This window comes from Coturnix japonica, chromosome 7, assembly GCF_054131305.1.
Source record: "Coturnix japonica strain WE chromosome 7, WE-NBRP24, whole genome shotgun sequence".
Taxonomy (NCBI): Eukaryota; Metazoa; Chordata; class Aves; order Galliformes; family Phasianidae; genus Coturnix; species Coturnix japonica.
Window position 1 is genome coordinate 9,098,227 of NC_140669.1, and position 25,881 is coordinate 9,124,107.

The 25,881-nt window shown below is 53.4% G+C and overlaps 2 protein-coding genes across 5 annotated transcripts; both read left to right on the top strand.

Moving 5' to 3' along the window:
* The first annotated feature begins 1,217 nt into the window (after positions 1-1,217).
* LOC107317030 (motor neuron and pancreas homeobox protein 1-like) lies at positions 1,218-6,459 on the top strand. The gene is made up of 3 exons (XM_015869226.2): positions 1,218-1,837; positions 5,253-5,413; positions 5,946-6,459. The coding sequence occupies exons 1-3, from the start codon at positions 1,411-1,413 to the stop codon at positions 6,258-6,260; spliced, it is 903 nt and encodes a 300-aa protein (XP_015724712.1). The 5' UTR covers positions 1,218-1,410; the 3' UTR covers positions 6,261-6,459.
* A 1,734-nt stretch (positions 6,460-8,193) lies between these two features.
* Positions 8,194-24,929, top strand: CFAP65 (cilia and flagella associated protein 65). 4 transcript variants are annotated; one of them, XR_014948251.1, is made up of 33 exons: positions 8,194-8,330; positions 8,415-8,489; positions 8,740-8,891; positions 9,553-9,655; positions 10,000-10,166; positions 10,408-10,607; positions 10,717-10,862; positions 11,016-11,238; positions 11,523-11,788; positions 11,972-12,172; positions 12,246-12,608; positions 12,688-12,825; positions 13,325-13,570; positions 13,878-14,102; positions 14,199-14,351; positions 14,561-14,726; positions 14,919-15,047; positions 15,224-15,449; positions 15,702-15,830; positions 16,061-16,237; positions 16,746-16,812; positions 18,947-19,057; positions 19,745-19,936; positions 20,429-20,591; positions 20,735-20,878; positions 21,055-21,171; positions 21,289-21,426; positions 21,772-21,837; positions 22,313-22,527; positions 22,714-22,854; positions 22,996-23,292; positions 23,438-23,575; positions 23,695-24,022. XR_014948251.1 is itself a non-coding variant. In XM_015869221.3 (33 exons), exons 1-33 carry the CDS (start codon positions 8,280-8,282, stop codon positions 23,714-23,716), a joined length of 5,343 nt encoding a protein of 1,780 aa, XP_015724707.2. In that variant the 5' UTR covers positions 8,194-8,279; the 3' UTR covers positions 23,717-24,929. The 4 variants fall into 4 exon arrangements, 1 of the variants encoding a protein (XP_015724707.2); XR_014948249.1 differs by having other exon boundaries at positions 20,433-20,591; positions 21,250-21,426; XR_014948250.1 differs by having other exon boundaries at positions 20,433-20,591; positions 21,271-21,426.
* Positions 24,930-25,881: the final 952 nt, after the last annotated feature.

Consider the following 25,881-nt stretch of genomic DNA (forward strand, 5'->3'; position numbering starts at 1 on the left):
GGCTGCCCTGGTTCCTGCATGAAGATACCTTCTGCCTAGGGAGGGCAGAGGTAAAGGGCCAGGCCACAGCCCTGTTCTCTTATTGCAATAAGCAGATCTAGTTAGCAACCAGGTGAGCTGTCACCAGAGGAGCTGATGGATGGGGAAGCAAGTTCCCTCCTTCCTGAGGCGGGAAATGAAGCTAATCAGAGCTCGGACACCTTAATCCAGCTCTGATCTGATTAATGCCCCTAAAGACTGTGAACTCATCAGCACCCCAGCATCTATCACTGCCTGCATCCCGCCCCTTCTGCTGGGCTCTCCTGGCTTTGCTCTCCTCCCCACGTGCTGGGTGCCCTCCTGGGAATGGCCGCTGTGTAGCTGTTCCCATACAGGGATTTGGGTATGGAGTGATCTTGTGTAACGGAAGGAGGAAGTTGTCCCATCCATCATAAGACCTTTGGACCTCAGTGGTGTGGGTGCAGGGAGCTCAGTGGGCTCCAGTCCAGGCAGGATGGGCTCAGGAAGAGAAAGCTTTGGAGCTGTTGGGCAGAGGAGAGGGGGGGAAGTCCGGGCCCACTTCTTGCTCTAAAATCTCAGGGGATTCGGCAATGGTAGAAAAAACAGGTGAAGGGGAAAGAAACACACAGATGGAACCTCCGTTTAGTGGTTAGAGTATTTAAGCAGGGATATAGCAGCTACCTCATCTACCTTCCAAAGGACCGTTGGCTGGACAGAAGCTTGGGTTTGATGCAAGGGTTGGACCCAGGGATAGACAAGCGCAGATCTGCTCACAGATGTTCTGCCTCTCCCCAAAGGTCGGAGCCAGTGGGTTTGGGCCAGCTCTGCTCCTGCTTACCCACCTGTCCTAGAGCAGCCAAGGCTTTCCTCTCCATCTGTCTCTGGTGCCTTCATCTGGAGAAGACCAAACCAGGCAAATGAATAAAAATCTGCCTGTAGGCACCTGCTCCATGGGCTTCTCAGGCAGATAGATGACGCAGGGCGGTGGCCCCTATGTACAGCCAGCTCAGATCCGTTGACGTCCTTGTACCAAAGAGGTGCAAAGAGGAATGGTACGGGGTATGAAGAGCAGGATCGGGCCCCGGGGTGTGCCGAGGGGCTGCGGAAACCGGGGGAGGGAGGCCGGACCGACGGGGCGGGGGGCCGGCGGGGAGCCAATAGGGAGCTGGGGCAGGTGGAGGGGGGGTTAAAACCCCCCCGGGTGGCGGCGAGCAAGCGAGTGCCCGGGAGGAGGAGCGGAGAAGAGGGCTGCCCCTGAGGGCAGCCCCGCGGAGCGCGGCGTTGCGGGGCCCCGCGAGTGAATGCCCGCCGGTACCGGGGTGGCCCGGGGCTGCCCGGCCGGGCGCTGCCCTGGCAGCCGAGCGGCTGGAGGAAGCACGCTGTGTTTTACCAGTGGGGCCCGGCCGGGCCATGCACAAACCCATGGAGAAGTCCCAAAACTTCCGCATTGAGGCGCTCCTGGCTGAGGAGCCGCCGCGGAACGTCTCTTCTCCAGCGCTCAGCCCCGCAGGAAGCCCCGGCCCTGCCGGCCGCACCGACACCCCCTCACCTCTCGCTCCCCAGGCTGCCACCCCCCTCGGCCCGGCCGGCTTCGTCCCCAAACCCGGCTTGCTACATCTCCCCGGCCCCGGGCTGGGCACCCTGCCGGCCCTCTACCCGCCTGCCGTGTATCCGCTGCCTGCGCTGGGGGGCCAGCACCCCGCTTTCGCCTACACCGCTTTCCCCCAGCTGCCTCCGCCCGGCTCCGAGCATCTGAAGGCGGCAGTGGCCGGTTCCTTCCCGCTGGAGCAGTGGATCCGAGCCGGGATGCTGGTGCCGAGGCTCTCCGACTTCCACGGTAGGTGAGCCGGGAGTTGGGCGCTACCCTCCCGTCGGGTAGAACGGGGGCTGGGGGCTGAGGCTCTCCAGGGACACACCAGCGTGGATCGGGAGCACCAGCCTTACCCCGGGGCAGTGCCCGTCCCGGTGCCCGCAGAGCACGGGCTGCTCTTGGGTGGTTCCGGGGAGGGGAGCGGGGGCTTTCGGGCTGCCGCACGGCAGCTACGGGCTGGTTGGGCTCCGTCACTGAGAGATGGAAACGAAAAGATGGAAGCGAGGAGAGCAGCCGGTACCTCGAAACGAATAAATGCCACCCGGTGCGGTTGGGAACGAACCCCCGCTTCCTGGTGCGATAGAGATAGGGAAAGGTGAGCGGCTGGAAGAAGCCGAGGTGGATACGAGCAGCACTGGGAGCTGCTGCGTGCTTTCAGAGCGGGGTTCTGTCATTAGCACCAAGACGGGATCACCCGGTGCTGCCCTGCTCTGGTGTGTGGGGTCCGGGCACGCAGGTGGGACAAGGGGGCACTTGGCAGTGTAATGCCGGCAGGAAGGCCACGGCTTAGTCGGGTGCTTAAAAACCTGGGAGCCGTTTACAGGTAGGAGAAAAGGAATGAAAAAAAAAAGGAGGGGGGAAAAAAAAAAGAGTATGGGCAGATAAGTCTGTTAATTAATAAACTGGCTGGGTGAATAATAGCACAGAAGTGGAGAAATATCATGAATCGACCCATTCTTTGCTGCTTCCTCAAGTTCCATCGGGTTGAAGGGAAACGGGCTGTTCCCCTCTTGCAGTGGTTCTCCCTTACCCCAGGCTCTGCCCCAGGCTGTGGGATGGGGCTGGCTCTGAACTGGTGATGCTGTGCCTCTGTTTCTGAGGGCTGTGTGCCCCCTGTGAGTGTCAGTGGGAGAAGGAAAAATTATCTGTCATTGTTGAATGAAGCACCTGCACCTTCCTGCTCCTCTGCGGAGTCCACGTTGGGTGCATCTCAGCATCCTCATGGTTTCATGCACAGCTGTTTTTCACCACAGTAGGTGTGAAGCACTTCCATCCTGAGAGCTTTCAGAGCTTCTCCTGAATTCCTTCCAAGCGGCTCCTCTGTCAGAGCATGGACACCAAGGCTGGATGCAGATTAGGAGCTGAAGACTCGCTGTGGGAGAGGGATGAGGCACTGAGACTGCAGCCACATGCCTGTGCCTCCCTATAGACCTCGCTTCTGCTGTTGTATCCGTGGTGCCTTCCCTACCAGCTGCCACTGTGGGGGCCTCTACTACTGCAATGCGGTGTGAGATGCTGGTGGGGAAGCTCTGCATGCAGGAGCAGGAAGGTCTTGAGTCCTCTGCTCCCAGCCTGGGTTCCTGTCCCCAGGGTTCAGACCCACTGTGGCTGCCTGCCCAACCCCCTCCAAACCACACAGGGAGGGAAATAGTTGCTGATGTGCTGTATGCATCAGGATCAATGGGAGCTGTGATTTTCTTGCCCAGGTTCTCAGCAGAGATTTGTAGGAGCAGAGTGCAGCGATGCACAGCTGCAGGGTGGGAGATGCAGGAAGAGCATAGGGCTGCCTGCTGGGACTGGTGCTTGGGTGTCTGCATGGGGCCAGGCTGCACACTGAGGCTGTGGGATGGCTCCACCTGAGGCTTCTGTGTCAGCAGTAGGGGAACGGGGAGCAGCAGGTTTGGGATGTGCCCTTATGCTGTCCCACAGAAAGCAGGCAGAGCTGCTGGCAGAGGTTGTGATACTGGTGAGACCACCTGTCCTTCCAGCCCTGACATCTGGGGGAACACCTCCAATGCTGGCTGGTGCTCATTTCCTCTCCTTTATCTGCCAGCCCACAAAGCTAAGTGAGGTATAACTAAACAAAACAAATTAAAACCAAGTGGGTTAATAGCAACCTTGGATTAGCCTTGTTATCAGGTAGATAGAACTGTAACAAATAAACCAATAATCCTTTATAAGCTTTATCTAACTAGCCAGGAGGTAGCTGTATCCCAGACCTTCTGGGCTTGGGGACATTGCTCCAGGGTAATCAGTTTCTTCACTGATGTTGCAGCCAGTTGCTGGACATCCATCAAAGGGTTCTGGTCCAGTCAGGCTGAAGGAGGGTTGAAGTAATCTCTGATCCTTGAGGAGATGTCTGGGCAGAGAGGATCCCTTTGCAAGCAAGTGCGTGATGCTGAGGCAGTTGTTGGTCTTCTGGTGGGAGCTGGCTAATGGGGAGAGCCTTCCTGAAGGTTTCCTTTCCCTATGGAATGGTGGTGGGGATGGAGATGTCCATAGCTCGGCTGATAGAGCCCTGGAGGATGCTGGCTGTTCCCCATGGAGGACATCCCAGAGTGGGCTGGGCTGTGGGCTGGTTGGTGACTTTGGAGTGTATGTCAGTAACACAGGGATTTTAGGGTTGGGTTGGGTTTTGCCAGCAGCAAGTGGGGCAGGAGGCAGCATGGGTTTCTAGGGATGTTATGGTCTGTGATGGTCACCATTGTGCTGAGTGTGGATTGGAGGCACTAAGGTGGAGAACCCACCTGACAGAGGGACCATATTCCAGCAGCTAGTCCTCTGCACTGGTGGTCATTCGGGCTACATTCCATTGGTGTTTATGAGCCCTGGCTCTGCCTGTTTGACCCGTCCCACCCAGGTACCCAGGATCAAACCCAGATGGTGCTCGGTTAATGCCCCTTCATAAATTCCTGTGCCGTGCGTCACTGCTGTATTTGTGCAGGGCTCGGGGGGCACTTGGAGAGATGGGCAGGTCTGGATCAAAGCTGGAATCTGCGGGAGATAACGTTGGTGGGTGCACTGTGCCCTGCAATGGGGGCGAGCCCCTCTGACAGCCCTGCCCTGCACCATTCCCATGTGGGACATGGCTGTGAGGTTCCATCTCTCACCCCACACAGCTCTGCCTTCCATGTGTTCTGGCTGGGGAGCGGTGGGCTCTGCAGCTGGGCTGTGGGATGCGGTGGGGCTTTGCAGCAGGGACGTGCCAAAGATCTTTCCCATTAATGTCTCTCTGTGCTTCTCCAGCCCTTTACTCCCAGCTGCAAACCTGTGTGTTTGGTTGCTGCTGCAGTGCTGGGAGAAGCAGTAAAGCTGAACGCGCTGAGGACAACAAAGCGAGCGGACAGGAGATAAGCAGGGATCAAACACGGCGCAGAGCCACCCCACGCGGGCTGCTCAAAGGCCCCTTTGTTCCTCCTGCTCCAGGCCGCCGATGATAGCAGCCCAGTGAGGGAACCCTCAGCGGTTGGGCAGACACCTGTGTGTCCCGGCAATAAAAAGCAGCGTTAATTTCAGCCGCGGGACTGATCCTGCTTGCACACCGAGGGCTGATAACATATCTTAGTGGCAATAAAGCCATGGTTGGGGTGGGAGGCGATGGAGAAGGGCTGGCAGAGGGCTGTTCCCCGCTGTCCTCTGACCCTGTGTGTGTGCCCCACAGCCACCCCACAGTCTGCCTTGATGGGGAAGTGCCGCCGGCCCCGCACCGCCTTCACCAGCCAGCAGCTGCTGGAGCTGGAGAACCAGTTCAAGCTCAACAAGTATCTGTCCAGGCCCAAGCGCTTCGAGGTGGCCACGTCACTGATGCTCACTGAGACGCAGGTACTTTGGGATGGGGGCAGCAGGCTGCTGCGGGGCACGTGGGGTGGGAAGTCAGGGCAGTAATGATGCTCCTCCCTTGGCAGCCAGCCACTGGCACCCCTTTCCTGGGTAGGGAGCCGTCCGATGGGATCCAGGCCTTTCCCTTTCTAAGGGCACCCCAGAAACCTGCCCCTCATTCTATCCATCACCCCCAGTCTGCATTGCAGAGTCTCCCCATCTCTCCCTGTGCTGTGGGTGAGGGCTTCTCATGGGGTTAAAAGTCCTCTTTTAATGTCCCCGTGCATGTGTGGTTACATTCTGAGCACTTGGTCCTCTCTCTCCCCAACCCGCCCATGCCAGTATGGGACAGGGACAGCCCATGGGACCCCATGGCCTCCTGCAGAGCCAAAGCACTGCAGGCTGTTGAGGCAAGGGCAGTCTGGAGGTGCTTCAATGCAGGGAAGGCCATGGGGTGAGTGGGGATGGGTTGGGGTGGGAAAGGTGCTGATGGGTACCCGTGGCTGTGTTGTGATGGCTGCTCCCTCTTGAGCAGGTGAAGATCTGGTTCCAGAACCGCCGCATGAAGTGGAAGCGGAGCCGCAAAGCCAAGGAGCAGGGGATGGCAGTGGAGCCTGAGAAGCCACGGGGGCTTGGCAAAGCTGACGAGAGCCTGCTGCCCAGCCAGCCCCAGGGACAGGCTGGTGACAGCCCCGACTTTGTGGGGTGCAGCCCTGAATCGGGCTTCCTGCGCCACAGCGCTGAGCTGGGATACGGCCCTGACTCCTCCTGTTCAGGGGGAGAGGAGGATGAGGAAGAGGTGGATGATGAAATGGGCACTGCGGAGAGGAAGATGGGCTCTGTGTTGTGAAGAGGGTCCAGACTGAGGGGTCAGAAGCCTCTTGGCTGGCAGACACAGACTGTACCCATGTGCAGCATGGGGGTTGAGGGGAGCTTGCCCCCCCCCCCTCCTTAACTTATGTGTGTTTGGAGTCTATTTAATGTGTAATTATTCCTGTGTGTATCTGGGGCTGTCCCCATGTTCCTCCCCTATAAAGCTGTTATCTGGATGCCTCTGCTTTTCCTTAGGGGGATGGGGCTCTTCATCTTCTGCCCCTCAGGGCAACCAGCTTCCCCATGTGGCACTGTGCTTGTCCTGTGGTGATGTCTGATCCACTCTCAGCACCTCTAGGTCCATTGTATGATCTCCTGAGGACTGTACTTGTTCTGTGTTTGCTTGGGATGATAGCAGCCACCCTCTGCTGCCTCCCTAGTAGCCATGGGATAAGCCATGACACATAAGCAAGCAGGCCACCCTTATCCTTGGGATGCTGGAGGGTCCTGGCAGACCCTATGTATATATATAGGTCATATATATATGTAGAAGTGTGTATATATAATCCTTCCTCAATATACCTGTCTGTGCTTCCCTTAGAGATGCTGTGATGGTAATGCAGGTAGAGAACCAGGGCTGGGGACAGAAGAATGGATGAGAGAAGTGCAGGAGTGGACAGCTGTGCTTTGTGGGGGGACAGTGACCCTCAGTGGCTGCTGACAGCTCTCCCTGGGTGCCGGGCATCCTGGGTGCCCTATGCAAAGGTGAGAGTGGAGAGGGAAAGGAGAGAAGGGAGAACAGAGGGAGCAGCAGGAAGGAGGAGGGGAGCTGGAGGGATGTCACAAGCTTAAAGCATTCACCTTGATGGGCTGTGACAGCTTTAATTTCCAGAGTACAACCATTAAAGTGATGGATGGGAGGCGTCCGCCCCACTCCTGCTGCACGCAGGGACTCGGTGGCTGCAGGAGGGGTTGTTTTGCTGCTGTTATTTATGAGATTGTTTTTGCAGGAGCCAGGCACTCATCCAGTGCTGGGGGACAGAGGAGGGGATGTGGCTGCAGGAGGGGTTGGGGTACTGATTTACAGCTGCTCATTTGGATGACTCATGGTGTAAACACCGACAAATGCCGTTAAAGCTGCATCTCCTCCCTGCCTCTGCCCCAGCTCTGGCAGTCCCGCTCTCTGCCATGCTATGACCTGAGGGGTTGTCCGGGTGTTCCTGATGGGCACACGAGGGTCCCCTTTGCCTGCTTCCATCCAATCCCAGATCTACTTTTGGCAGCAATCACAACTTGTCACTTGCGCCACTGATGTTCCAAGGGGTGGCTCCGCCCCATTGAGATGTAATCCCAACCCCATGCCGGTGCTCTCCAGCCTATTGCATCCCACACACACGGGATACTCCCACCCCTGAACCCGCAGCCCTCTCTTCCACCCCTCCCATGCACCCATGCTTTTTCACTGCACCTCTGCCTTCAGCTTCATTCCATCTCTGCCCCCTCTCCAGTGCCTACCCTCATCTTCTCTTTCCCTTAGGTTCTTTCTCGGACCCCTCTCTGCCCTCACATCACCCCTGCACCCCTCCATCTATATCTGCCCTCTGTACCACCTGCACCTGACTGCCACTATATGCATTGTGCCCCTCTCTATCTCTACCTTCCTGTCCTATCTCCTCCTGGCCTCCATCTGCCCTCTGCACCACCTCAACCCCCACATCTGCACTTCCTTACCTGCCCCTGCACGCTTTGCATTTCCCTCTATGCTCCCTAAACCACCTGGTCACCCCAATATACTCCCTGCATCCTCCTATCTGCACCCCTTTACTTGTCCCATGCATCTCCTATCCGCCTCCTGCACCCCTATGTGTCCCCATATAACCCTTATCTGCACCCTGAGCCCTTATATCAGCCCCCATACACCCCTACCCGGACCCCCCCCACTCCGTACCCAATCCACGTCCCACTGTTGCCCCCTGGCGGCCTCAACCGCGTTCAGTTTGACCCGGGGCGGCCGCCGTCGTTACTACGGGAGACACCGCATCCGCGTCCGTTTGCCATGACAACGGGAGTGATGCTACGTGGCGCTGAGCCGGGACCGGGAGGCGAGGTGAGGTGGGCTGGGTGGGCTCAGGTAGAGGGAGCCCTGGAATAGAAGCAGTGTGAGTGAGGACTCTCTCCTCTCATTCCTCAGATGCTGGCTCAGCTGCAGGGGGAGCCCCCCAACCCAGCCCCTCTTCAGAGGAGGTGCAGTAGCTGCATCAGGAAGGTGAGTGCAGGAGCCAAAGGTGCCACGGGTGGGTTTATTGGAAGGGCAGGGGAAGGGAGAGACATCGACTCTTTAGCCCTGCTTCTGTAGTTTGGGACATCCAGGAGGATCCCACAGAGCTTTGGGGGCTCCTGGAGCCCTGCCACACACCCTTTACCAGGATCACAAGCTTTTAGTGCAAGGCAACAGCTGTGGGGGTGATTTCTCCCCATTTCACAAGCTGCTGATGTTCCCGTTGCAAATTTCTAAGCCACCCTCAAGAAAGACAAAGAAGAAAAGCACGTTTTGGGGCATCGAAGTAGCAGAAACACTCCATTGGCGTGGCTGGGAGCTCGGAAAGGAGGTGATCAAACATCTGGTCCTGAAAAACGTTCATGGGAAAACCCAGAGGCTGAGCTACAGGTGTGTGGGAAGTTCCCTTCTCCTTTTCCTCTTGCTGCACCTTCGTCTCTCTGCTCCACCCATCCCTTCAGCACCCACTCTCTGATCCATCTGCCCCTCTTCCCTTGGGCTATGAGCTGTAGGCTGTCTGCATGCTGGCACAGCAGGGCAGAAACCCACTAATTCACATGCACAGCCCTTGTTCCCAGCAGGAGTATTTCAAATGAAATGCCTTTTTAAAAGTGGGTTTTGCTGATACTTCTGTCTGTGAGGCATTTCCAGTCTAGTGAGATTGGAATTGTGGATGTATGCCAGCCAGCTGCTGCTGTGTCCCCAAGCCATCGCTCCAGGGAGTCCTGCTGGACATCGGGCCATGCCAGCACTCTCTGTGACTCTGCCTGCTCTGAGACTCAAATGTTTCTGCCCTTAATAAGAGTTTGGCTCACACTGTGTGGCCTTGGAGTTGTTTAAGAAAGGGGCATGGATTCAGAGCTGGGGACGGATATTCAGAACACCTGGGTTCTGTTCCTGTTTGCTGAGTGTCTTTGGGGTCACGTTTGTAAGTCATTTCTAACCATGGGGCTTTGGAGCCTTTTAATACCTCGTTCTCTTTCCTGCTGCCTGATAGAACTGCAGCTGTACGACATCAGACAACACGTCCCGTTTTAATTTCGTTCTCCAGGTGTCCTTCCACGCAGTTCTTCATCACAGTTTTTCCCCAGCCAATTGCCCTGAGCCCCGGCATGTCCTTAACCCTGCCCATCATTTTCCGGCCCACCGAAAAGGTAAAGTGGCAGCAGCAAATCTGCTCTCTGTCCTGCTTGGCTTTCAGGGAAGGAACCCATCCTTATGGGAGGTTCTGGCGTGGGACAGCACAACCCTCCTGCAACCTCCGTATCTCCAACAGCTGGGGGAGCAGTTTGCCTGTGGTTATGGCTGGCAGTTAGAAAAGGGCTCCTTGCAAAGTATTCCCAGTTTTCCCATACTACCTCTCACCAACGCCAGTAAAATAAGGCGTTTGAACTACTTGTCCCTGGCTTGATCCCAGAAATCAATGGGATGAACCCAGTGCAGAACTCAGCTCAAGGGAGCCCATCTGACTGCTGTCTCCTCTCACTTCCCTGCACAGAGGGACTATGAGGACAGCATCTGCTTCCAGAAGGCTGAGGGTGAGTTCTCTGTCGCCCTGCGTGCTGTGCTCCCACGGCCCTGCCTGTCCTTCCCAGCTGCTGTCCAGCTGCCTCTCTGTGCTGTGCACAGCGCCGCGGAGACAACATTCACTGTGCGCAATGTGGGGTGAGTGCCACGGGGCTCAGCTGCCCCTCTTGGTTTGGTCAGATATATGACCACCTTCTTGGGCTTCCCATTGAGTACAACTCGTCGATGTTGTTTGGCCAGATGCATTAGGCGTTCTGGCATTCAGCACTGCTTGTTTTGCATCCTAACTGAGCAACCTATTGGGAAAGGCCCATCCTATGCACGACTGTGCAGTCAGAACGGCTTCATTCATCTTCTCCAAACATTCCTTGCTTCCCAGTGACCTCATCACGGTGTTTGCCTGGGAGACAGCCAGCCCCTTCTGCATGATTCCTGAGCATGGGGTGCTGAAAGCAGGTGCTGAGTGTACCATTAGGGTGCTCTTCCAACCCAAGGCAGCTGCAGTGTACAACGTGACAGCAACGTGTTGGTTTGGTGTTGAAGAGAAGCAAAAGAGAACCATGCGGCTAAGAGCCCAGGGTTAGTCATTCTTGTATCTAATGCTCATTAACATGGGTTGTCCCTAACCTTAGAGCAGCATCCCACAGAGATACATGGAGGTGATGCTGTGTGTTATCTTCTTTAATAGCTAAATACCCGCATCTGCAAGTGAACGTGCCAGGGGAGCAGCACATAGGTGGACAGCCTGGCAAGCTTCGGGATGTGCTGTGCTTTGGGTCAGTGCCAGTGGGCACAACCGTGGAGAAGCGTGTAGAAATCCTCAACATGTCTGTGGTATGTGGAGAGGGAGATTGCTTCTTGTAAGAGGGTGACAAGCTGCCACGTGTCCCTGGGGGATGTGGTTAGGAAACTCCTGTAATGCTGTGAAAACAGCCCAGGTGGGAGTGTGAATAAACCATGATGAGTCTGTTTCTTCTCTGCTTACAGGTTGATGCACCATGTATGATAGAAAGAGCAAAAGACCCTCTGTTCCAAGACCATGTCTTCTCCTGCGACTTGTCCCACGCTATTGTCCCTGCCAAAGGGAAGCTGGCCTTGTGCGTACGGTTCCAGCCACAGGCAGTAGGAGAGCACAGCACAGATTATTTCACTGTCACACCCACCGGGTGCCTCCAGCGGACCGTTCTGAAGATGGTTGGCTCATGTAAAGGTGAAAGCCTTCCGTGTTTCTGCCTTCTTCTCAGTCTTCTTCTGCAGGAGAAGTGCTGGTGCCTGGGGAAGTACTAGGGACTGTCCCAGCCCTCATAGATGTCCCTTCTATTGCCATCCATGCCATTCCTGGGGCACTGATTTAAATTCACACTGTCTTGAGACAGATGCGAGATGACTGTGATGTCTGGGAGGTGACTCTGAAGCTGTTTGCTGGGGCTGCTGGGTTGGCTGGTAAAGCCACGCTGGCTGGGGAAGATTGTTTGTGTCATGCTGTTGTTCTAGGCCCTTTGGTGTCCCTGAACCAATCCTCTGTAGACTTCGACTGGATCAACCTTGGGGAAAGATCAATGCAGATTCTGAAGATCAGCAACGTCTCAGATGTCCCTGCGTATTACCAGTTTGATATTGATAACAGGGGGAGCGTCTTCTCTTTGGATCGCCCCTGTGGGGTCTTGGAGGGCGCAACAACCCTAGTGCTGAAGGTGACCTTTCGCCCTGCTCACCCCATCAGCTATCACCGCAGAGTGGTGTGCCTCGTCCACCACCAGGTAAGGGAGCAGGGGGTGGCATCTCCACTGTGAGAGCTCAGAGAGTTTTTGCAGTGCTGGCCTCTCAAAGCTAGTAGTCCCTGGAAGTCTGTATTTCTCTGTATCTATGACCTATAAGGTAACTTTCAAGGTAATCATAGAAGGGCAGCTTAATTTCTACAAGAATTTCTGTTGTTTTCCCAGGAACCCCTGTATGTGGACTTTTTTGGTACCTGCCATTCAGACACTGCTAAGCCAGCCATCCTGCGGGCGAGACACCTCTCCTGGTACCGAACCAACACGGTGAGGGGGCTGACCTTCTATCCACCCGATATCCTGTGTGCGATGCTGAAGGATGGGAAGCTGCAGATGGATGAGAAGAGGGCCCTCATGCTGCTTCCTGAGGTATGAGCTGCCCTCCCTGAAGTCCAAGGTGCTACATTTACCCTGCACACACTGAGATGCTCCCATCTTGTAGATCCCTCTGGACGAGCCCCCCAAGGAATACACTGAAGCCAGCCCCATGAGCGAATATTTCTATGATGGTATAAGCAGCGACCTGGCCTTGTTTCCACCTCACGTTAGTGTCAGCCCCAGGGAGCACGATTTTGGGTGCTGTGTGCCACTCTGCAAGGCAGAACCGCTTCCTCTGTGCGTCACCAACCACACCAAAGGAAAGATCACCGTTGCCTGGACTCCAAGCTGTGGCAGTGCCTTCCAAGTGACCCCCAAAAGCTGTGACATCCCACCTTTGAAGTCTTCAGCCTTCCGTGTCCTTTTCCAACCCACCCAGCTCAACAGCCTTTATGCTGCAGAGCTGGAAGGTTTTGCTTTCTACAAGGTTAGTAGCAATAGCTAGGAGGTACTTTGCCACGCTCCCCTCCCTCATGCACTCAGCTCTGTCTTCTGCATGTCTGTAGGTTCTGAGACAATACAGCAACATTGAGGAGGATGCCACCATCTGCCCCCCCTGGTGCCTGACCATCAGGCTGAGGGCGCACACGTTCGAAGCGAAACGTGAGCACTTCATCCCACGGTACCGCCTGGATGTCCCCAAGGTATGTGGACTTAAAGAAAGTGGGATTTTGCAGAGATGCTCAGTGTTCACTTGTGAGCTTTTGCTTTGCCCTCATCGCAACATCCTGAGAGACCTCTTAGGTGATTTACAATGAAAGGGAGATTACTGATTTGGGACAAATGTAGGAAGCCTTTTGTCTTGCATTGCTTTCTCAGCCTCCAATGTGACAGGTTGCATACAGCATTTCGTCAGCCCTGAGTGGAAAGCTCTTGGAATCTCCTTCTTGCCTTTTTAAGTGGGTGTAGGCACTGACAAGGGTGCTAAGGGCCCTTCTCAGGTGCATTAGGCACTCCACATGCCTAATACATAATACATGCCTCTCCACATATACAAATGGAGAGCGGAGCACAGAATCCACACCTTTGTAAGAGGCTTGCAAGGTGAAGTGGAAATTTTCCTGCCTCTCCCTGCTGTATTTGTAGCACAATAAAGCAGTGATCCTGTAAGGTCAAACAACCCTTCTTGTTTGTTTCCTCCAGACTTTTCCTCCTGTGCCTTCTGACACGGACACCTACTGCAGCGCTCTGCTCTCAAACACAGGCACCTCAATGATAACCTTCAGTGTGAACCAAGCTGCTTGCCCCTCTGTTCTGGTGAAGCCCCACTCAGGACACATCATGCCAGGAGGCCACCAGATTTTCTTTCTCTCCACTCGTCCAGTTAACACTGTATCACAGCAACACATCCTGCCCTTGCAGCTGAACTCCTATCCAGGGTACACCAAGGTAAGCAGAGGGGTGGAGAAGCTTGTGAGCAATATTACTTCCATTCTACTCATCTTCTTCTCAGTTCTCCATCCACACTGCAGATGGAAGATTTCTGTGATGCCAGATACTCTATATCCCTTGTTTCTTTGCGTCTCTGTCTCCTGGAATGCATTATACAATGCTTAGTCCAGGCTCCTTCTCATCCTCCTTCAGTCTCTGTTTGTTCTCGATTCCATCTTGGAAGGAGCAACACCTTTTCAAGGTTCATGCAAAGGTCAGCTGAGACTTCTAGCTCACATCTATTATTTTTCCTTGAATGCTGCAGGAGATTGTGCTCCGGAGTTGTGCAGAGTCCCTTCTCTTGCTCTTAGAAGACAATGGGAATCTATACTTCAAGCCTGTTTGCATAGGGACCTCCTCAACGCAAAGGTACACCATAAAGAACTGCACACGGCTACCCATGGCCTTCACATGGAAGATCCACCACTCTGACAGCAAGATCCTGTCCGTCAGACCAGCAGCAGGGCTCCTCCAGCCCTATGAAGCCATGGTAAGCTCAGGTTCTACCAAAATAGATTTGTACTCTCTACAATACAGTTCTGGTCTGGAGCTCCCATGAGTGTTACACTTCCCTTTGTGGTTTCAGGCTCAAGCGTGGACTTTTACCCCTGACAATGTGACCAAGTATCTCCTGCGAGCTGCAGTGTTTGTGGGTTGGGAAAGCCCAGCACCTGTGTCACCCCAAAGCATCCATTATAATTTAAGGATTGTTGGAGAGGGGGCACTGAGCACCATCAGGGTAAGGAAATGGGGCATGTATTGTGGGCTGTGGTGAGATGTGAGTCTTTGGCTCCTCTGACACTCCCAGCTCTCTCCTCTCATTACCTGCTCTCCTCCATTTGTTCTGAACATGGTCCAACGTGGTGGCCAAGATCCAAAATGGTGGCTACATTGACTGCTAAGCTCTACATGGAACGGTGACCTTTGCACGATGGGTTTGTGTTTCAGGCACAACAGGAACACTTGGACCTTGGAAATGTTCTGGTTGGCAACCAGAAAGACTGCAGCGTGGTACTGCTGAACGATGGGATCTGTTCTCTTCAGTACATCCTCAGCGTGGAACAGCTCATCACTGGGCTTTGTGACTCTGAGGAAGTCTTCAGTGGTCCAATGGGTACTGGGAGAAATTAGCCTGGGATGGGGCCTCGTTCTTCCCCACTGTTCTACCAAATGCTGATAGCTAGCTCAGAGATTGTTGCTTGCTGGCTAACTTGCAGCCATTCTCATAAGCTGTGTACTAGACACTTGTGTGCTTTAGGATACATCACCAATGCCCAGAGCTCATGCCATCTCCTTTCTCCTACAGCTCTGGAACTGGAACACTCCAGCGGGACAATCCCCGCAAGGTCAAAAGCTTCTGTGAAGGTAACAGTCAGGCCAGCCCAGCAGCTGCACTACACCTGGTTCATCAGCTATACAATCTGCACCCCTGCAGGTGAGAAATGGGTGTCTGTGGGAAGGGGGAGATGTTCCCTCCCAGCTGAGCAGACTGTACAATAATAAACCAAACTATGCAGGACTGTAACCATCCTGGCAGCAGAAATCCCTGTGCTGAGCAGTTCGTCCTCTCCTGCATGCTCGCTTCCTTAGTCTTTACTTTTCTCTCCCAAGTTCCAGATCTTGCAAGTACAAAAGCAAAGCAGCAACCCCTCTGCTGCATAGAAGTGACCGGCGCCTACCCAACGCTCTGCATTGCTGATGCTTGCTCAGCAGGGAGTGCCAGTGGCATCAGCAGGCTGCTCCTCTGGAGGCTGCTCTCCCTGGACACACTGAATGAATACCTGCAGCGAGATCCAACTCCCAGCGAGCTCACCTACAGCGTTCCTACCAGGCACAGGTGAGGTGAGGGGCTCAGCCTACCAGGACTCAGAGATCCGTGTATCCCATACATAAAAGATCAGGGAAAATCCAAAGGCATTTCCTATACTCAGTATTCTTTCTCTAAAAGAAGCTGAAGGATCAAAGAAAAAATGATAAGGAAGATGGATAGCATAGCATCATAGAATGGCTTGTATTGGAAGGAACCTTAAACCATATAGTTCCAACCCCTCTTCCTCAGTTTAACCTGTTCTTTCTCCCTGCTGATCAGCACGTGCTTGACACCCCCCATATACACACCTCTCCTGCTGGACTTCAACTTTGGGGCTGCCCCCATAGGCTCGGAGCCTGCCCTTGTGATGCTCCTCCTGGTGAACAACGGTGTGGTGCCTGTGGAATGGTAAGCAGTGCTGGATGGAGCTCATCCTTCTCTAGGGATCTGCATGGGGTGATGGGAATACTCACAGAGGCCGTGAGGTGTTAGAGAATGAATAGGGTGGTGTAGTTTTTGTTGTGTGGCTGTGAACGAGGCCTATTGGTGGGTCTGGGTGGGGAAGCCTAGCTGAACTGAGCACATTGACCTGGGCAAGCTGTCCATTCCTCCCACTGACCAGCTCGCTGGGTCCTTAGGGCCTTCCTCTTTCCTTCTGACCAGAAGATGGACATGGAGCGCTGGGCAGAGGATGTAGATCTCAGCCCACAGGAGCTGCACCAGATGAGAATTAAGGATAACCAGCTCTTCAGCATTTCCCCTAAGTCAGGAAAGCTTCTTCCAGGACAAGAGGAAGCCGTCCAGCTCTCACACAGGTGATGGCATCATCCTGCATGCCAGGACAGCACCTGCTGGCAGGATGCCTTCCTTCTTCCATGCCAGATCCTTTCCCTCCACATGCCCCTTGCCCAGTAGACATTGGGCATGTGCAATGGTTCCTGAGCCTGTGCTTTCTGCAGTGATGAATGTACAGTGATAGTCTTGTCCTTGCCAACAGCTAGAGGCTTGTGTGCCTGTGGGAGGTGTGCAGGCAGCTGGCCAGCTCTCCTTCTATAACAGCCCTGAGCTGAGAAGGGCTGGTGCTTCATATGGCCTAAAATCTCAGGACCCTGCACTGGTGTATAACTAAAACCAACACTGCACCACTTGTTCCCACCCTAGCACAACTGTCCCCCTCCCTCTCCCAGAGGCACTTACGCAACAGTGATTCTTTAGCAGGGAAATGAGTTGTCTCTAATGTACCGTGTGACCCTGATTCTACCACCCTGGGCTCAAGGTTGGTTTCTAATTATTATTTTTTTCCTCCTTCTCTTGTGCTGTTAGACATGATTTCATTGGCACCGATCGCCTGCCTGTGCTGCTGAAGGTTTCCTATGGCCATGAGATTCTGGTAAGGCAGCAGGTGTCTGTTGTGTGTGTTTGCAGAACAGCATCAAGTAGGAGCTGGATTACAGGGCATTTGCCCAAGTGCTGCATGAACCAGGAGCCTGGGGCCTTCCCCTACAGTCTGCACTGGCCAGTGAAGGGATATAAAGCCGGCATCGTGTCCCACCTGTGATTCCAACACACTGTGATGTGGCCTGTGCTGCTTCCCCATCCTGGCAGGCATTCCCTGCACTCCTGGTTAGCTGATCCTGCTGCAGTCCCAGCCTTGATCCACCCACTTCTTCCTCCTTGCCAACAGCTGAGGAGCTTCCTACTCATTCCTCCTGCTTTGCCACTCGCTAAAGCATCCCAGAGCTGATCTGCTGTGTGTTATCTCATGGCATTTCCTCAGGCTTGGAATGAATTTTTCTGCCTCCTCCTCTCTCAGACTGTCAGTTAGAGTCAGTCACCTTGTGCTCTGTTGGGCTCAGCTCATGCCCTTCATGTCTGCCTCTGAAGTTTCCTGTGAGACCATTGTGTTCACACAACTCTTTTATTTTTCTTTTCTTTCAGGACTATTGTCAGCTGAAAATCCAACCCTTTGACCAAGCTGTTCAAACAGTGGCTTAACTGTGCCTTCCCTCAAAGCCCTTGGACAGGCTCCCTGTGCTCTGCCTGCCTGGCACAGAGAGTGGCAATGAGCATTTCACCAGCTGGCCATTGAGCCATTCGGCTTTGGGGGACCAGGTGCCTTTAGGTTGGACAGAAGGAAGTTGTTTACAGTAAGGGTGGTGAGGCACTGGCACAGGCTGCCCAGAGCGGCTGTGGGAGCCCAGTCCCTGGAGACACTCAAGGTCAGGCTGGAGGGGCTCTGAGCACTGATGGAGCTGTGGGGTTCCCTGTTCAATGCAGGGGGTTGGACCAGATGGCCTTTGAGGTTCCCTCAAACAGAGTAGTGATGTTATCCACCCCTCAGGTAATATAAATGTGTGCTTTGCTCCCAAAGTGAAGGAAGGTTTCTGATCCATTTCCCTCTTGCAGTTTGGAAACATCAGCTCTTGTTTTCTCTTCTTACTTGCATGGTAGTTGGCTTGTTGAGGGCCCTGGGAGGCTGAACACTCACATAGTGCTTTAAAAAGATGGAAACAATGAAATCCCGTTCAGGTCTTTGTTAGCTTTGTATTTTTACTCCTCTCTCCTTCCTTACTTTGCTTATGGAACTGAACTGGAAGGGGCTCTTCTGGAAGAATCAGCATTCTCTGCTCTTGTTTAAGCTGCTGAAACACACAGCATCTCCCTCGGGTGTCCATCCAAGACTACTACCTACCATCTCTAATGTCTTCCTTATCTTCTTGTGTGCACTTGGAAAGTAGCCATTTAGGCTAATGGCAAATTGCAGGGGCTTAGCTCCCTTTATCCATGCAGAGACATTATGAGCTCTGTGATTCCATCTCAGCCTGTCTCCAGGCAGCAAACAACTTGTGGGTGCTTTGAGGTGATCCTGCTGGAAACCTTGCACCGTGACTCATCTGAGCCTGGCTACAGCTTTCTCAGCGTGCAGAGCCCTGTGTCTCTTCCTATCCATAAACCAACACTGTAACTCCATCTGCTTTGCATGATGCGGTGGCCGCTTTACTAACAGGGTGCTGTTAGTCATTATTCAGTCACCTGAAATTCAGCTGTGAACTTTGGCAGCCTTTGGACTCTCGATTGGACACATTCTTGGAGCAGCAGTTCTGCAGAGTGAGGGCTTCCAAGAGGACCCTTCCAGACCTTTATCTGGTCTTTATCTCAACTCCTGGCTTTATCTCAACTCTTGGCTTCCCAAAGGGATGGATGTCACAGCAGCACAGCCTGCCATGTGCACATACTTCCATGCATAGAGAATTTCTGCTGTATACTTGCAAAGAGCATTGAGGCTGGTGTCTGACATAGGAAGGAGAAACATACCATGTGTGATACAACCTGCAAACCTGTCAGAGATAAGCCAGCAATTGGGCAGACTATCAGCTCCTTGCCTTTGCTTTTAGGCTTAATGCCTTGGTTTTACCAGTGTGAGGCTGTGAATGTATTGCCCTCAGCTCACAAAGTATTCATGTTGTCATTGTTGATGGGGCCGAAGCTTTGTGAGACAGTGACTGCGTTTCTTTCTGCCACAGCTGAACTTCAGAGGTGTGACGGTGGAGAGGGAGCAGCGGTACGTTCACTTTGTATCCTCCAAGCATCTCTTCACTCCCATTGCCATTGGGACATCCCACCCCCCCAAACAGGTGAGTGTTCTGGGGTCAAACCCAGCAGCAGTTGAGCCTAGTACCAGGCAGAGCCTGGAACTGAGTGCTGAGGTGGTTGTAAGGAAAGCAGCTCTCCTTACATTCAGATCTATGAGATTTGGAATTGGCTCCAACCAAAATGCTTATAGAGTGTTGGACTTTTCCCTACTTCTCTTACACTGGATCCAAGTGATGACTTGCCTGGCTGCTCCAGGCACTCTGGAAATAAATCCTAATTAGTTTCTTAGTAAATTAATTAAACTTCCTTAAATACTTATTTGGGGGGGGGGGGGGGGGGGGAATAAAAGAGCTTTGATTCTGTTCTGCCTAATTTACTTGGGAAATGAGCAAGACTGAATTGAATTAAAATCACTTTAGTAAGAGTATTTTTGGCATTTCAAGTAATCCGCTTTGCAGCGATTCCTTGAGCTAATTTGTATTCATTTTCTCCAAGATGAAATTCACGTGGCACCACTTGGAGTCACCAGCAGGCGTGTGTAGTGATAAACCTTCAGCACGGAGCCTATTAGAGCCCCTGTGATAACTCCTGATGCTACGAAGTCCCTCATTCTTAGAGATGGGCTGACTAATTAATCATTAATGCTTATCGGAGTTCTCTGGGGAAGGGTTAACAAGTTTAACTTGTGCAGGGTTATCATGAGCATTCCACTCTCTGATTCACATTAGAGTTATGAACTCTACAATGGGGGCTCCACGACGGTGATGTTTGAGGTTCAGCTGGACAACATCGTCATGGTGCAGGAGGACAATAATCAGCATCCTGTATTTACCTGCTTGACTCCCAGAGGGGAAATCGCCCCTGGCACTACAGGTCATATTGAGTGGATCTTCTCACCACTGGAAGCCAAAACATACTTGGTAAGGCCTTTCTCATAACTGCCAAGAACCCTTTCTGCTGTCCTATGCCTCACATTCTTTAGATCTTGTACTGATTTTTGGTCTGTATGATGCTACAGCTGAATTGAAATCCATCCCTCCAAGAAGCAGAATCTGAGAGCAGATAGGTAGTACCATAAGCCTCTCCATTCCAAAAAGCACATTTCTACCACAGCCAGAGGCATCACAATATATATTTTTCCAAGGATGTAACAGTATCCAGGGGGTATAACAATATCTGTTCAGATCTGTGGTTCACTGCTGGCTTCCAGTAACTCCCACAAAAGAAACTGAAGCTGTGATATTTCACTCCTGCAGTGTGCACTACTGAAAAGAAGGCAAAAGAACCTGGATTTCTCTTCACCTATGAATGTGATTTACACAAACCAGTTGTAGTCTGTTAGCCAGAACACTGCCTTTTTCCATATCTCTCCTGATTACAGCTTTGGATTTCATGCTCTTATTTTGTCCAAGGCAGGTTGATGTTCCCATCCACATCCTGGGGGGTGATTCAGCTCTGATCACCTTCCAGGGAGAAGGCTACGATCCAAAAGCCACAGGAGTGAGTGCCACTTACAGAGAACTTTTGCCCCCTTCAGTCCTTCTGGGTTCCACCAAACTAACTGTGCCTGGGCAGGTAAGTCCAGGTGCTGATTCAGGCAATATGATCAGACCAGAAATGTGTGAAAGATCCCCTTTTTCCCCAACAGCAGCAGGCTATCCTGCTCCTTGCTTCCTCAATCCCACTGCAACAGGGCTGTTTCACCCTGCTTCCTGCAGGCTGCCTCCTTATCGCACCACAGGATTTGCATTGGGAATATCCCAGACTATGCCAGAGCCAGTCGACTGGTCTTTCTCAATAACATCTCAGAGGATAAGGCAGTTACATTCACCTGGAGGACAAGCAATGTGAAAGACAGCGAGGTGAGTCCTCTCTTTCTTTAATTCAACTCTACCCTTCTCTGCCCTTCTGTGTCCTACCCTACCCTAGAACAGCAGGAGGAACCCCACAAATCTGTATTCCCTGGAGGGAGAGGGCACATAGAAGGGCACTGAACAAAGAAACAAATCCTCTGTGGCTTTTCTTATTTTCCCTACAGGTATTGCAGATTGCCCCAGAGCAGGGAGTTGTGCAGTCCGGAGAGAGCACCCCCTGCTTCATCACACTGCAGCCTTCAAAGAACGTGTCCTTCTACAGCATAGAGTTGGTGTGTGAGGTGAGAACCAGGAGCCCACGTGCTCCCATCACCTGAGCTGAAACAGCAGTCCCCACCTTCAGGCTCTGTCATTTGCAGCTCCTTTCCCTGCTCCCTCAGTCACGGTGCGCTCTGTAGGTGTACATCCAGGAATCCCTGCTTCAGTACGAGAGGGATCTGCAGGAGTGGGAAAGGGAGAAGGAACGGCAGGCAGTGGAGTTCACCATCACAGAGAAAGACCTCAGGGCTGAGAAGAAGCCCAGGCCACCCACTGGGGTAAGTTGCAAAGGGAGAAGCTTGAAAATTACTTTTCTAAATATGCTGCAAATTGTGCATTTGCTCACAATCATCTGAAATTTGGAAGTGCATGAACAGCTTTAGGGAAAAAACCCAAACCTGCAGCTCAGGAAATTGGTCGTTGAATTTGTAAACATGTGGCATCAAGTGTGTAATTACCATGAAGAATGTGGCCAGTGCAGAATGGGATGACTGGGTCATTGGCTTTCAGCTGAGGCAGGGTAAAGGAGAGTCCACAAGTCTCATTCTGCTCCTTATGTTTCCCTGCACTGTGATTTCTCTCTCTCTCTTCTTCCTTTTTACTTCTGTTTTTTATCTTTTCAGAGATCATCAAATTCTGCTGAGACAGAAAGTCTCTCTGAGCCCTCAGCAGTGGTCAGGAAATTCAAGGTAAGTCAAGCCCACCTCAGCTTAGAATTAAACTGACTGTGTTAGAACAGAGGCAGATGTTGGATCTCACAGCGTGGGAGCCCGGGCTGAGAGCACACCAGGATTTGTAGCTTCAAGGCTTTGGGACACAGACTGTTTGGAGGAGTCAGGAGAATCAGACTGTCTGGCTGTGCCCCGTGAGCTGTAACTTTCCAGCTGAGGGGAATGAGAAGTGAACTTGGAACCCTGTATGCACCCACGACTGCAGCAACCCTTTTTGAATAGAATTGGAAGGTTTTGAATAGGCTGAAAAGCTGCATGTGGGCAGGGCAGGCAGCACCTGAACTGCTGCCACATAGGGGCAGCAAGACTATAAGGTCTGGGCATCTTCTGGGACAAGCTTAAGGATGGCTGGGGTGACGTGAAAGCAGTTCCACTTAACCCTGTCCCATGGTTGGTGGAGCAGTAAGGATCTGCATTTCTTACTCTCCAACAGACACTGCCCCCCATTAAGAACAACCCAGCAGCCCACCTGCCTGTGGGGAAACGTCAGAGGAGGCTGCTGTCTGACAAAGAAGGCAGCCGTGTGTGGGTCAAGCCAGAGCCTCCCAGGCCCATCCTTTTACACCTTGCTGTAACAGCAAGATCCCACTCTACTGAGGACTTCTTCAGTAACTTCACCTCGGAGTTCCCCAAGTACTTCTTGCCCCGGTAAGGGACTGGGAAGAGAAGTGACCCATTGGGAGATACTGTCAGAGCATAGTGCTCCTCTGGGAGAGTGTCTCTCCTGGTACCTCTGCAGCTTCCTGCAGTGCTGCTGTTCAGCCAGGAGAGTGCAGATCTGCAGGAGCTCACTTAGGTAGCACGGCACTGATGGAACATCTCCCTGGTTCTCAGCCCTGGTGTCCACCAGCTGCTGTTTGTGGATGGGAGTGTGGACAGAGACAGAATGGAGATGGACCCCAAATGGCTGTCCCTGGCTACTGCTTCCAAAGAGGAGCTGCAGATAGTGACGGACGTGCTGACGGGTGTCATCAGGTGTGTGGCCATTCATCCTCACACACTTTGCAGCCCTTGTCTTCCAGGTTCTCCCCCTGGCTTTCTCTGGCTTACAGTGATCCTCTGGGGTCACTTGGATACCTGATTTTCTGGGACTCGTTCTTCCTTTCCTCCTCCCAGGGGCCTCTTGGAGAACACCCAGTTTCATGATGCAGCCAGGAGAAGCCTGAAGGAGCCCATCCCATATTTCTTCCAGTTTCAGCATGAAGAAACAGCAAAGACCCAACACAGAGGACAGTGCTCCACTGTTCCCTCCAGGCTCTTTGCTTCCCCAGATCTTTTCACCAAGGAGAATGGAGAGAGGAAAGAAATGAGACAGGAATCCTCTCCCAGCAATGATTTTCTGGGCTCCTGGCAGGGGCTGAGTGAGGTTTTTCGCCATGAGTATCTGAGGGAGCAGAAGATGATGATGAAGGGGTGAGGAAGAGCTGTACACACAGAGCAGCCATTCACTGGCCTCAGCACATAGAAAACAGTGTGCTCTGCTGCTGTGCCCATTGTGCGCTGGGGGGAGCTGCAACAAGCATCCTTCCTTATTGACTGTCTGATAAACCCCCCACAGGCAGCCGGCCTTTGGGAGTCTGGTGCAGATGGTGCTGGAAAACACACTGCAGAACATCCTGGTGGAAGCCAGCCGTGGGGAGGTGGTGCTGACAGCCCAGCCCAGGGTCGTTGCTCTGCCCCTCAGCCCCTCCCGAAGGTAAAGAACCTGTTCTTAATGCATCAAGCTGAGGCACAACCCATGCTCTAGTTTAGGCTGAGGTCTCTGTGCAGCAGACTGCACTTTCCACACCCCAAAGGCAATCTTTTCTCTTTCAGAATCACCAGTCCAGCACCCTAACCCTCAAGAGCATAGCTGTGGTACAGCGTGCTGCGTGAGCACTGCAAGCACGGTGCATCACCACTTTTCATCCCATCCCTGAGACGTCCAGAGCTGCTCCAACCCTTCCACCACAGGACTCGATGCCAGCATGCTGCCTGCCTCCAAGGCTGTGCATCCTGACCACGGCCCCAGCTCTGGTTTGAATCTTCCAGCAATTCCTTGCCCTAATGGCTGCGCTGCAGCTCCTGCAGACAGTGAAGGGCTGCAGCGCTTCCAGCCCACCCAGCAGCCCAATAAAAGGAGCTCAGACTCTGCAGTCACTGACACCGGTGTGCAATTGGCCGTAATCAGCGCATCCGGGTTTAGTAGTGCCCTGGACGAGCGCTCTCCTTGTAAATCTACGGGGTTCTCACTGGGGGAGCAGGGTGCCGCTGAGCTTCGGCTTCCCGTAATGGTTGTGACCATCCTTTCCCACGTGTCACTTTGTCGCAGCCGGGAGGTGGCACTGTTAGTTCTCAGAAAGCCCCGGTGCCGAACTGGAGCCTCTCCTTCTCCCGTCGCAGCCCCCAGGAAAGCCACGCACTGCGGGATGCTTCAGCCCTGCTTGGCAGAAGGCAGATGCCGGCTGTGCCCGGGGCTGCTGCGGCTCTCCCAGAGCTCTGCTCGCTGCAGGAGCCCTGCGTGCGTAACGCGTACTGAGCCCCAGGGCCAAGCTGTTCCTGCTGTCGGAGATACCGCACCGCCAGCTCAGGGAGCGCACCTCCTCCTCCCTCCCCAGCACGTTGGGTGCCAGATCTCCCACGGCAGCTTCTCTGTTTTCCTGAGTGCCACGTCCCTGCTCCCCAGCCAGGCAGCAGCAGCTGTTTGGTCCGTTTGTGGTGAATCAGGTACAGGCACCTCATTGGGATCTTCTTAATACAGGTCCCACGCTGGCTTCTCAAAGGGGCAGCATGGGCAGCAGTCTCACAGTCCTCCTGAAGCAGATGGGATCCAGCTGCCTGCAGGGCTGTTTGTTCACCGTGGCTGGGATGCAAGGATGTAGTCAGAGAGAAAGTCTGGCGAACCGTGGGCTCCCTGGTTATCAGGAGTGCTCTGTTGGGAGGCAGTTTGTGCAGCACACAACGGTCCTTTTCTTCTTGGCCGCTTAGCCTGGGAAGAGTGGGATGGCCTTGGGGCAAGTGGGCGACAGAAGCTATCCTGAATCCCATTAAAACATTTAACACCTGCTGAATCGTGCCTTTGTCTGGGAGATAAAGGGAGGGGAACAAAGCTGCTTTTGGTCTTCCTTGCTATGGTGCCTGCCAGGCACGTTTATCCCATTTGCCTGAATCCCACCTTGTGTGACCCCACGTTCATGCAGGGACAGTGCTAGAGCGCAGTCCCCTGCGTCCCCTGCACCTAACATTGAGTATGAGGAACATGGGCAGGTCCTGCCATGAGCAGCCTGCACAGCCAGAGAGAAAAGTGGGCACGATGGTGACAGGTTGACATCTGGACATGAGAATCACAGAAGTCTTTTCCAACTCTAGTGACCCTATGATTCCCACAGCACTTGGCAGAGCAGGGTAGGGACCCTTCACCTCTGCTCTCACATGTTTGAGATACCAGGTTTTGCTGGCTCAGCTTTGGTGTTTGGCAATGGGGACTTTTCGGTCCGCAGCGGGGTCAGGTCAGGACAGCAAAGGTGGCTCCTGTGGAACAAGAGAGAAGCTGCCATGTAAACCTCTTACTCTGGTGGGAGCCCTGCCCGCTGCCTTTCCCACACCAAGACAAAAGAAGCAAGTAGGCTCCATATGGTGTCAGGAGGAGAGAGAGCATTGCCTCGCCTCTTAGCATCATACCCAGGGCACTGATAGTTCTGCATTTCCTTTTCTGGCTAAATTGCTGGGAAAGGGGTAAGGGCCACCAATGCCAGTGATCTGGAATTCCTCCAGCTCCTGCCTGTGCCAGGCTGGGCCGGGTAAAGGGCTGGGCAGAGGGCTGGTCTGGCAGCCTGTGGGATCACAGCCCCAGGCAGGAGGGATGGATGAAGCCCTCCTTTCAAATCTGGCTGCCAGGGACAAGGTTCCGAGGATGAAGAGCTGGATGGCAGCGGCTGATAGGGATCTGCTGCTATCCACTTACATGTGGGAATCCATTTACTGCAACCTGCAGGTAAACTCTCACTACGCAAAGGGACACGG

Coding starts and splice junctions, on each gene's coding strand:
- LOC107317030 (XM_015869226.2), top strand. CDS start 1,411: ATGCACAAACCCATGGAGAAGTCCCAAAACTTCCGCATTGAGGCGCTC. Junction 1,838..5,252: donor GAGGCTCTCCGACTTCCACG/GTAGGTGAGCCG, acceptor TGTGCCCCACAG/CCACCCCACAGTCTGCCTTG. Junction 5,414..5,945: donor TGATGCTCACTGAGACGCAG/GTACTTTGGGAT, acceptor CCTCTTGAGCAG/GTGAAGATCTGGTTCCAGAA.
- CFAP65 (XM_015869221.3), top strand. CDS start 8,280: ATGACAACGGGAGTGATGCTACGTGGCGCTGAGCCGGGACCGGGAGGC. Junction 16,238..16,745: donor GCCGTCCAGCTCTCACACAG/GTGATGGCATCA, acceptor TTGTGCTGTTAG/ACATGATTTCATTGGCACCG. Junction 22,528..22,713: donor CCCAAGTACTTCTTGCCCCG/GTAAGGGACTGG, acceptor CCTGGTTCTCAG/CCCTGGTGTCCACCAGCTGC.